The sequence below is a fragment of the Camelus ferus genome, chromosome 13, assembly GCF_009834535.1.
Source record: "Camelus ferus isolate YT-003-E chromosome 13, BCGSAC_Cfer_1.0, whole genome shotgun sequence".
Taxonomy (NCBI): Eukaryota; Metazoa; Chordata; class Mammalia; order Artiodactyla; family Camelidae; genus Camelus; species Camelus ferus.
Genome location: NC_045708.1, coordinates 26,942,110 through 26,952,606, shown reverse-complemented (window position 1 = coordinate 26,952,606; position 10,497 = coordinate 26,942,110). Strand labels below are relative to the sequence as shown.

At 56.7% G+C, this 10,497-nt stretch overlaps 1 protein-coding gene across 1 annotated transcript; it reads left to right on the top strand.

The window, feature by feature from the left end:
- The first annotated feature begins 510 nt into the window (after positions 1–510).
- Positions 511–8,019, top strand: FHL3 (four and a half LIM domains 3). The gene is made up of 6 exons (XM_032496003.1): positions 511–698; positions 5,380–5,553; positions 5,646–5,820; positions 6,642–6,811; positions 6,925–7,111; positions 7,242–8,019. Exons 2-6 carry the CDS (start codon positions 5,398–5,400, stop codon positions 7,394–7,396), a joined length of 843 nt encoding a protein of 280 aa, XP_032351894.1. The 5' UTR covers positions 511–698; positions 5,380–5,397; the 3' UTR covers positions 7,397–8,019.
- The last annotated feature ends 2,478 nt before the right edge of the window (positions 8,020–10,497 follow it).

The following is a 10,497-nucleotide window of genomic DNA, read 5'->3' as shown; positions in this document are numbered from 1 at the left end:
CTCCTTTCCAGAGAGCACCTCGGTTCCCACTGACAGGGCCTTGACACAAGGTCAAAACTGCCTCCTCCTCCAGGCTGGAGTAAGTCCTCTTTTACAAATTCGGGCTGAGCGTGATCCCTGGGGGTAAATTGCGAGGGGACAGAGACACGAAGAGGGAGGGCAGGAGGACTCTAGGTCCCCAAATGGATCTTGGTCGGCTGCCTCCTATATCCCTGGCCAGAGATTGAATATAGCTAGCCGCTGCGGGGTTGAGTGGGGTGGACAGGGAGAGAGGACAGCAAAAGCTGCAGGGAGGGGACGGGGCGGGGTCCTGGCCGCCGGGGAAGGTTGGGAGAGCCAGGTTAGGCCCGGCCGGCCGAGGGGGCTGGGGCGGGCTCCTGGCCAAAAGGGAGGTGGGGGCGGGGTCTGGCCCCCGGCCTCCGGGATGAGGGGCGGGGGGCGGGGTTGGTACCCCGCGGGCAGGGGCGGCCGGGGGCGGGGTTCGGGCGGGGCGGGCCGCCGCGCTCACTTCCTCCGGGAGGGGTTGGGGCCGCGCTCCCACTCGCCCACACAGTCCGTGCCGCCGGCAGCCTAGCCGGCAGCCCGCTCGCCCCCGCTCCGCCCGGCCCGCAGGTACGAGCCGCCGAGGGAAGCGGCGCCGGCTCCCCTGCCCCACTCCCTCGAGAGCGCCGCGCCCCGCTCCTGCCGCCCGCTTCGAGGTGAGCTCCCCGCCAAGCCCGTCTCCCCATCTCGACTCCCGATCCCGGCTCCCGGCCCCCGCCCTCGGGCCGGGGAGGGAAAGGTGGCCCGCCGGGGGTTAAGGGCAACCGCGGCCCCCGCTCCCTGCCCCCGTCCCCGCCGGGGTCGAGCCGCGGGCTCCGGGGACACGCTGGGAGCCGAGCCCCGGAGGGCGTCCTTCGGACCGAACCGCTCCCGGCCGCCCGGCGGGCTAGGGGCTGTTGAGTTGGGCGGGGGAGGGGGCCAAGTTTGAAATGGTAAAGCCAGAGGAGAGCGAGAGAGAAAGAGAGATCGAAATCTAGAGATCGAGATCGGGAGGGCTCGAGAAACAGGCTCACCAGCGGAGCAAGAGACCGAGACAGGACAGGAGCGACTAGCTTTGGACCCGAGGCAGCAGAGATATCCGAAACAGAGAGTAACTTGGGCTTAGAGTTACCCCGGGGGCAGGCCCGAGGCATAGGGACTGTCCCAGGTTTTGTGGAGCGGAGCATTTTAAGAAAAAGCATACAGTGACCCTAGACGTGTTGTCGGCCCTTTCCAGGGCCTTGGAGATTTCTGAGCAGGTTGAGGGGCCCCAAAACTTAAGCTTCATTAGCCTCGTGGTAAATCAGCCTCTGAGAGGCCTAAAAAGACATCCAGAGGCTGGAGACAGTCACTGAGGGGCAGAGAGATGCTAAGAGATAGAGAAGGGGGGTGGGTAAGGACCAAGGCAGTCCACCCTACAGAGACTCAGAGATACCAAGACTTGGGTGGACAGAGGTGGAAATCCACAGAGGCTCCCGTTGGGAGATAGCCAGTCAGAGATACAGAGACAGGGAAACATAAAGACAGCTGCTGAAGTGTGCAGACACAGACGTGCTGAGCAGAGCAGGGCTAGACGCCGAGAGACAGATGTAATGGAGGCGCAATGACAGCTTCCAAGACAGACCTGGAGGGACTCAGGCCTGAAAAACTGGGAAGCGAGGATGTGGGGAAACAGAAACTCTGGGCCAACTGATCCCCCCTGAGGCAGAGGACCTGAGACAGTAAGACTCATCAGGAAGGAGCCCCACACATTTACTAAGACAGCCCCAGCTTATTTTTAAACTCAAATCTTGGACTCGCTGCTTCAGCCCTGGGGGACCCGGGGTGAATGAACTGTTCCTCTTCTGTCCCCAGAGCAGCTGCTGGATCCTGCTTCCCACCCCCCTTGCCCTAAACTGCTCTGACTCCCAGGCCTCGTGGGGAGAAGGGAGGGGGAAAGAGTGGAGAGTTTGGGGTTGATGCCTAGTAGCAGGGTTTGATTTCTCTCCTCAGGTCTCCTGTCAAGTCCTTGGAGCTGGGGGAGGGGTCTGTTCTGATCCTGACTCACAGCTGTGGGACCTGGCCAGGGTCCTCCTGGACGGTGGGGGCTGGGGGTGGGGGGGAAGGGCTCGAGCGGTTGGCATAGGGACTTGGAAAGGCTTCTGGGTGTCTTCCAGTCTCAGGGCTGGCAGCTGGGGAGAAGAGCCAGGCTCCTGTGCTAGTGATATCACCCAGCATCTCCTGTCCCTCAGCCCTTAAATGCTGACCACCCCCTCCACTGCCATTGCAGCAATTTGTAGGGAAAGAGAAATGGGAAAGGGCTCTAGGCTGGGAGGCAGGGGCCCTGGGTTGTCTGATACCTGAGTGACTTTGGGCATGCCTGTGCCTTGTCCCTGGCCTCTGTGCTCAGCTATAAAATGGGGACGATACCCTATCCTTCCTGCCTTTTCTGTGATCTGTTAGGTGGCAGGTGAGGGGGAATGTGCTTTGAGAGGCAAAGCAGCACGCAGGTGTGTACACCTTTGTACCCGTGTTGCAGGTTTCGGAGTTATGCTCTCTGGAGTCACACTTGCCCCACTGGTCTCAGTGAGCCCCATGGCCTCAGTGAGCCCCATGGCCAGGGCCTCTTCAGTTCCCCCAGCAGATCTAAGGGGTTCCCTTTTTGTTCTCTCCCTGGGTTCACACTGCGAATGTCAAGGTCAAGTCCCAGGCCAGCCCCTCGACCCAGGCCTGGCTGAGAAACTGTTGTCTGACCCCAATATAAGTGAAGGGCTAATAATAAAAACACTAGAAGCTACCATTTACTGACTGCTTGCCATCTACCTGGTGCTTTCCAAGTATCATCACATTTAAGCCTGGCAACAACCCTATGAGGTGGGAGGTAGTATTAGATGGGAAAACAGGCTCAGGGAGCTTAGGTGACTTGCCCAGGATCACCCAGGTTTAGATATCACAGCCTGAGCCTCAACACAACATATGCCACATCATTTAACCAGCCATTCGGAGCTGCAGGAAGTGGGTGGGGAGGTCTCAGGTGTGTCTGGGTCAGGTGCAGGGGGGTGTGTGTGTTGGTAGGGGCAGTGACTGAGAGCCATCTGGCAGACTGAGCCGTCTCCCCTGCACCACCCCCCACCAGCCATGAAGGAATACAAGACTGGTTCCCTTTAGTCCCCTAGCCCTGCCAGGGCAAGGGGGAGGCGGGGAATGGGCAGAGACAGGTGGGCCTTGGTAGTGCCCTTCACCCTGTCCTCACCAGAGCCCAGGAGGACAGACTAGAGGACTAAGGGATTCTGGGAAAGAAACAGAAGCCACGCCCATACCTTATTTGGGGTTCTCCTGTCTCCGAGTGGTGACTGCCTCCCTCCCAGGGGGCGGACCTAGGGCTAGCCTGGGCCTGGGAAGGTGGCAGGGCTACTGGGGGCCCAGCCAGGAAGGAAGGGCCCAGGACACTCCCAGACAGACGGATGCATGGTCACTCTGCACCTGTGTGGCCCCCTGCTGCCCAGTGGCTGACAGCCCAGGCAACCCTCAGATGTGGGGCCAGAGGAAATCCAGGCCCGAATGGCAGGGAGCGTACAGAGAAGGAGGGGTGCCCTCACCCTCCAGCATAGCCCCCAGCCCAGAAGTCCCTGCTCTGAAGACCTCAGCTCCTGGTGACCTCATGCCCTGGCCTGGGGTATGAATTGAATGTCCTTCCATTGTACAGAAGGGCAGCTGTGAGCTTACGATCTGTCCCTTCGAAAGATCCAGGCCCTCCAGGCTTGGGGTGTCTGCTGGCATCTGGAGTCTGAACTCCAAGCCAGAGCAACGCTCGCTCATTGGCAATAATTTCCTGCTGGGGGTGGCTGAGAGAGGAGGGCTTTTTCTTCACCTTGAGCCAGGCCAGGCTCTGGGGACTGCCAGTTACTGGGGTCTAGTGGGGAAGAAGGGACTGGGGGGTTCCTTTGTACTCCCCAGACCCCATCTGCAGTGGTGAGAACATCCCTTTCCTGTGGTCCTGGTGGTTCCGCTCCACCCACCCCGGGATCCCAGTCCTCAGTGAGTGGGCTTCATGATGGAGGAAGCTGTGGGTGGGGAGCTCTAAGTTTGGGGCCAGGGACTGGAATCAGGGGCAGCAGGAGGGACTGGGAACCCCACTTCCCTAACCCTCCCTACTCCCCAAGCTCCTGCTGCAGAGGCAGCTGTGTGGATGACCTCATCCCACAAACATGCTTTGTTCCTGAGAAAATGGAAAGTGTCTGAGGTTTGGTGGGGGGCTGGGAGTCTGCCATAACAGCTCTCAGGGCTCCCCACTTGCCTGACTAACCATCCAAGAGGGGGCATGATTGGAGAGCAGTGTCTTCAGTGGCTCCCACTCTTACCCTTCACTCCTCTGGCCCCAAACCCTTAGAAAAGCTGGGGAGAGGCTGTCTCTCCCAGAGGCAGGGGGAGGGAAATAATGACCCAGGGGATGGAAAGATTCTGGGGCTTTGCCAGTCACTGCCAGGACTGAAGCCTGGCAGGAGATGGCAGGAGGCACACTGCATTATCTCCAGTTCTCCTCTTTCTCCCCAAGCATTTCATTTCCCTTTTTCTCCCCTGTTGCTGGCAAAACGTGACATCTGGCCATCTGTGCTGCCACAGCTGCTGCAGATGTTGCAGGCCCGGGCTCCCCAGGCTGGTGTGACCAGAGACTCAGTGGGAGGTGGCAGGGGGTGAGGGTAGAGGGTCCAGCTAGGGAAGCTTGGCTGTGTCCAGCTTGCAGGATTTCCTTCCTGCTTAAACCTAGGTCGAGCCTCTGAAGTTCTTGTTGCTGGATTCTCTTGGGAGGGGACGCCCTGTGTGATTTCTCCCATCAGCCTACTCCACCTCCACCATTCATTGGCCCAGCATCCTTCTTACATTCTGCCGTTTCCTGGGTCAGGAGGGAGAGTAGGAACAGCTCATGGTCATCCTAAGCTCCCACTCCCGAGCTCTGGGTCTACCCCTAGGATCCCTTCCTGGGAGTCAGGACAGGGTGAGTGTGCTGTTCATATGGGATAGAGTGGGGTCCTGCCCCTGCTCTTGCTCACCTTGGGGACATTAGGGACAGTTGGAGGCTAAACGCAGGGGCAGGAAATGAGTCACTGACCCAGGAAAAGCCCCCTCCTCCCAGTTCTGCCAGGGCCCAGATAAGAAAAGAACTTCTGCTTCCTGATTTGCTTCCTGACCCCCTCTCACCCCCCAGTGTTAAATACAGAAATAAACATGCAGGACTTGGGTTCCCAGAAGTACCCGCTCCCCATCACAACCTGCTCTGATCTGGCATTTCCTGCATCTAGTCTCTTGCTTTTTTTCAATGCCATGGGCTAAGCCACAGCCCCTCTGAGTGACCCCCGCCTCACCTTGTGCCCCTAACAGGGCTCACTCAAAGCCACCATGAGCGAGGCCTTTGACTGTGCAAAATGCAGTGAGTCCCTGTATGGGCGCAAATACATCCAGACGGACGACGGTCCCTACTGTGTGCCCTGCTATGACAACACCTTCGCCAACACGTGCGCCGAGTGCCAGCAGCTCATCGGGCATGACTCGAGGGTAAAAGAGTGGACTACACAGGCCAGGGAGTGGTGGGTGGAGGCTGGCAGGAGGGGGCCAAGGTGCCAGTGCCCGTGCCCTGCTCCCCGCAGGAGCTGTTCTACGAAGACCGCCACTTCCACGAGGGCTGCTTCCGCTGCTGCCGCTGCCAGCGCTCCCTAGCCGATGAGCCCTTCACTTGCCAGGACAGCGAGCTGCTCTGTAACGACTGCTACTGCAGTGCCTTCTCTTCCCAGTGCTCTGCCTGCGGGGAGACCGTCATGCCTGGTACGTTTCCGGGGGCTCACTGTGTGTGTGGCACTGGCATGCCTGTCTGATCCCTACATGGAGGTTTGGTAAAGACCTGCACACACAGCATGTTCCTGGAAATCGAATGTGTGCAGGATCCATGGTGCCTGCGTGCTCCTGGGAGCTTGGCACACACAGGAACTGACACGCTCAGGTATGCACATGAAAGCTTGGCACTTAGAGACTGACACGCCTGGTACACACCTTGGGGCTTAGCATGTATGAAGACCTGCATGTTTGGCACAAGTAAGCTGAGTGGGCTGAAACTGTCATGCTTGGTGCCTAACGTGCGTGGCAACCTGCACGGCTAACAGAAAGTGAGGATTTAGAACACATGGAGGCTGGCATGATTAGGATATGCCAGGGCTTATTACATACTGAATCTGTCATGTCCAGTGTGTTGGAAATTGGTGTGGGCAGAGACTTGCTTGCCTACTACATGTGCCTTTGTGTGTGTGCTCACACCATCATGTCTGGTGTGTGAGGTCTGAGCATATGTGGAGTCATCAGGCCTGTGACCTGGAGGCCTGGTGTGTGCTGAGATAGTTACATCTGGTACCTATGGGAACTTCCCATCTGCCAAACCCTCAGGTCTAGTTCGTGGGGGCCTAGCACATGCTCAGCCAGCAAGTCTGGTGTTGAGCAGAGGTTAGCATGTGTGATGTTCGTGCCCCTGTAAAAGCCTCGACACCACCCTGTAGGCTGTGCGAGCAGCAGGGACTCTTCCTTCAGTGGGCAGCAGAGGGTGGTGCTCAGAAGCTTGGGACACAGCCTCTGAGTGGGACCCCTGTTCCCCGCAGGGTCCCGGAAGCTGGAGTACGGAGGCCAGACGTGGCACGAGCACTGCTTCCTGTGCAGCGGCTGTGAGCAGCCGCTGGGTTCCCGTTCCTTTGTGCCCGACAAGGGTGCCCACTACTGCGTCCCCTGCTATGAGAACAAGTTCGCTCCTCGCTGTGCCCGCTGCAGCAAGGTGGGGGCTGGGCCAGAGGGGCGGGCGCTCAGAGTGGGGGTGAGCAAGGCTCCGTGGTGGTTGTGAGGTAGGAATCCCCGCTCCCCCACTGCTGACAGATGCTGTCCTCTCAGACGTTGACACAGGGTGGCGTGACATACCGTGACCAGCCCTGGCATCGAGAATGCCTGGTCTGCACCGGGTGCCAGACGCCCCTGGCAGGGCAGCAGTTCACCTCCCGCGATGACGATCCCTACTGTGTGGACTGTTTTGGAGAACTCTTTGCACCCAAGTGCAGCAGCTGCAAGCGCCCCATCACAGGTGGGACAAAGGGTCAAAGGACAGAGTGGTAGGGCGTAGTCAAGGGAATGGGGGACCTGGTATTGGGTGAGGCCAAGGGACAGAACGGCCTCCCTCCAGATTGCAGCGCTAACCTCCAGCCTCCCTCTAGGACTCGGCGGAGGCAAGTATGTGTCCTTCGAAGACCGCCATTGGCACCACAGCTGCTTCTCCTGTGCCCGCTGTTCCACCTCTCTGGTCGGTCAAGGCTTCGTGCCGGATGGAGACCAAGTGCTGTGCCAGGGCTGCAGCCAGGCAGGGCCCTGAGCAAGGGCTCCAGGGCCCAGGCCCTCCCAAACCAGGTCTCCAGGACTAAGGCTCCTTTTACAAACCACCTCTGGGACCCAGCCCCTCCCCAAATTGGGGCTCCCTCTGGGCTCCAGGATTCAGCTTCCCCACTCCAGCATCCCCAGTCTGGTACTCCGTGACCCAGGGCCCCCAAACCTGGGCTCTTATGGGGCCTCCATCATTCAAATCTCCTCCCCAAGCCAGGACTCCAGAACTCCATCCTCTCCTTTATGGTCTGGGTTCCCAGACTGAGTCCTCTCCCCAAATCAGGGCTCTGGGACACAAGCCCCCTTCAATCTGGACTTCTTTCCAAAGATTTTAGGTCTCCTGTGGGTGCCTGAGAAGTCCTCCAAAGTAGACTAAACTCGGGCTTGACTCTCCCCACCCCTGTCCCACCAATGTCCCGAGGGATGGGGCTGTCAGGGCAGCAGATCCAGTGTTCACTGGTTAGGGGGTCCTAGGGTACAGGGTTTTGCCCAGCCCATGTTGTAGAGTGTTTTCTCATTTCATTTCATTTCAGCTCAGTTTTGCCCAGAGATGGGCAGAGGGGTGGGGTTGGCTTACCCCACCTTCAGATTCTGCAATAAAGCAGTATGAGGAAGTGAAGGCCTCTGTGTGTTTGTCTGGGGGTGGAGGGGCAAGGAAAATTCCTTCGCACACCGGGGGACCGAGGTTCCTACTGGACCTCCTCTGTTTAGAGCTGCCAGGCGGGATGGGAAATCTCTCCAGAGAAAGGAGATCCCCGCCGCTGCTACCGTCCCTCTCAGGCTTAGCCTGCTTACCCCTTGTTGGCAAAGGGCTTTTTCCTCTGGGTAGGGAAGAGGAGGGGTTTGAGGGAGGTTCCGGACGGGAGCAGGGGTACGGGTGGCGTTGGGTTTCCCCGTCTGGTACCAATCGCCCCCCTCCCTTAACAGCCCATCCCAAATCCCGCAGAGCACCCGGTGCGGATCCCCAGTCTGGGCCCAGACCCTAGCCCCCTTCCCCCTCTTCCCGAGGATTAGCGGAGGCGGCCTGGGATCCGCTCGCGGCCGCACGTTTTTTGCCAAAAAAGGCAAGGATGCAGCTGCACGCGCCGCGGGAACATCTGGATCCGATTCCCGGCATGAATGGGTCATGGCCCCGCCCCCCCGTGATTCAAAGGCGGGGGCGGGAATGAGAGAGGGGGGCTGTCCCCCAAAATGGGGAGATGGGGCGGAGCGCTGCTCCCCTCACTCGACGTCCGACGCCCCTGCCCCTGTGCTCTCGGCGGCCTGCGGTCTGGGCTCCGCGGTCCAGACTGTCGGAGCCCGACTCGTGCGCGCCGGCGGCCGGCGCGGGCTAAGGGGCTCAAATCCTGCCCGCAGACTCCCGGGGTGGGGGCCCCGCGCCTGGCGGCGGACCCTCGGCGCCCTGTGGGGGAGGGGCCCCTCCGGTCCGGCAGAACCGCGTGATTATATGTATCTCAAACGCAGTGCTCCCAGAAATCCTATGGGGCGGGCGTTTTTCCACTTCACAGAGGTGGAGACTCCACTTGTCAGTTCCCCCAAAGTCACAGAGGTAGGTCCCGAGTTCTAATCTGCTCCGCACTGCCTCCCCCGCCCAATTCGAATCCTAAACATTCTGGTTGACATTTTCAACAAACCTTTACGAATGCCCACCATGTTTGCTTATAAATAATAATTGTATGTTTACATTTTTGTCTCTTTCTTCCACCAGCCTCTGTGAGGATTGGGCTCATGACAGCTGCCTCACTCACTCCTCCGCTCTCGGTAACCGGCACTTAACTACATGCTCAATAAATACTTGTAGTCCAAGCATACAAAACAGCTAGTGCAAAGGCCCAGAGGCCAGAAAAAAACATATGCTGCTTTGGGGAAGCAGCAAGTAATTTCATCCGGAGAAAGTGCCAAGAGACTAAAATGGCAGGCAGAGGCCAGTGCATGAAAAGCCGAATGCCAAGTTAAACAGACCTCACCCTGCGGAGAAAGCAGCCAGTGGAAATGTTTAAGCAGGGGCATGAGATGATCACTCCACTGCAGCGTGAATAATTGATTGGAGGGGAAAGATGAGGAGGCTGATTAGGAAGCTAGTGTAGTGGTCCGGGTGAGCGATAAGGAGGCAGGTGGCAGCAGGAGTGGAAAAGACAGGACTTGGTGACTGGTTTGAAGGAGTGGGGAAGATTTTAGGGGAAGGAAGACCTCAGGTGAATGGTGTTGAATAGGTGGTCCATCCACCCATCTAAGAGGAAGGGATGTGAAAGTACGTGTGTCATTGATTTCAGGATAAACATTTTTCAGATTTAACATCTCAAAAGCCCAGATGCCGTGTATAATCAAAGGTGTGACATAGTTTAACTGACAATTTTTATTTTCTTTCTTTTTTAGTGGAACGAAAAATAATGATGGGGTTAACATTTGATAGTGTCTCATATTCGATGAAATACGGTAGATCTCAACCCTTTACCCCATCACACTCCCCCCAAAAAAGATACACACGCAGAGGCTCTGCAATCCCGAACGAAAATTTCTTACCACTTTCCTAGTGCTGCAGGAAAAAACTCTGGGAAGGAGTTGTGCCCGAGGGCCTCTCCCTGAGGTTGAAGTCTTGCTTAAATTTTTAGACATAAATACAACCTGCGCAACACCCATAAGCGAGTAGGACAAAAGTCATCTCTGTTATCTTTTTAACTTTAAAAAACAAAAAGCAATGCATGCTTATTGTAGAAAAGTTGGAGAATTCCAAAAAGTAAAAAGAAGGTAAAAAAAAAATCACTAATAACTCCTTGACATATTATAACCTCCTAGTTCTTTTTCCTTAAGCAGGCATGTACATATTGTGTATTTTCATTTTTAGTTTTAAATTTATTTTTAAAATGAAAACAGTAATACATGTATATATTAAGAAAAAATTTTTCATGCTGTACTTTGGCTATATACAAAGAAAAATTTCCCTACCATACCAGATCTTCCAGTCTATCTCCTTATAACAACCACTGTTTACTGTTACTTGGATATTCTTACAGAAATAATCTCCTTGTGTATCTATTTTTATATACACTATTGTGCTTTTAGCTTTTTTCACTTTGTGTGGTCATCTTTCCA

Excerpts from the sequence above, each read along its gene's own strand:
- FHL3 (XM_032496003.1), top strand. The coding sequence starts at position 5,398 with ATGAGCGAGGCCTTTGACTGTGCAAAATGCAGTGAGTCCCTGTATGGG. Across the intron at positions 5,821-6,641 it reads CGGGGAGACCGTCATGCCTG|GGTCCCGGAAGCTGGAGTAC; the intron begins GTACGTTTCCGG and ends TGTTCCCCGCAG. Across the intron at positions 7,112-7,241 it reads CTGCAAGCGCCCCATCACAG|GACTCGGCGGAGGCAAGTAT; the intron begins GTGGGACAAAGG and ends GCCTCCCTCTAG.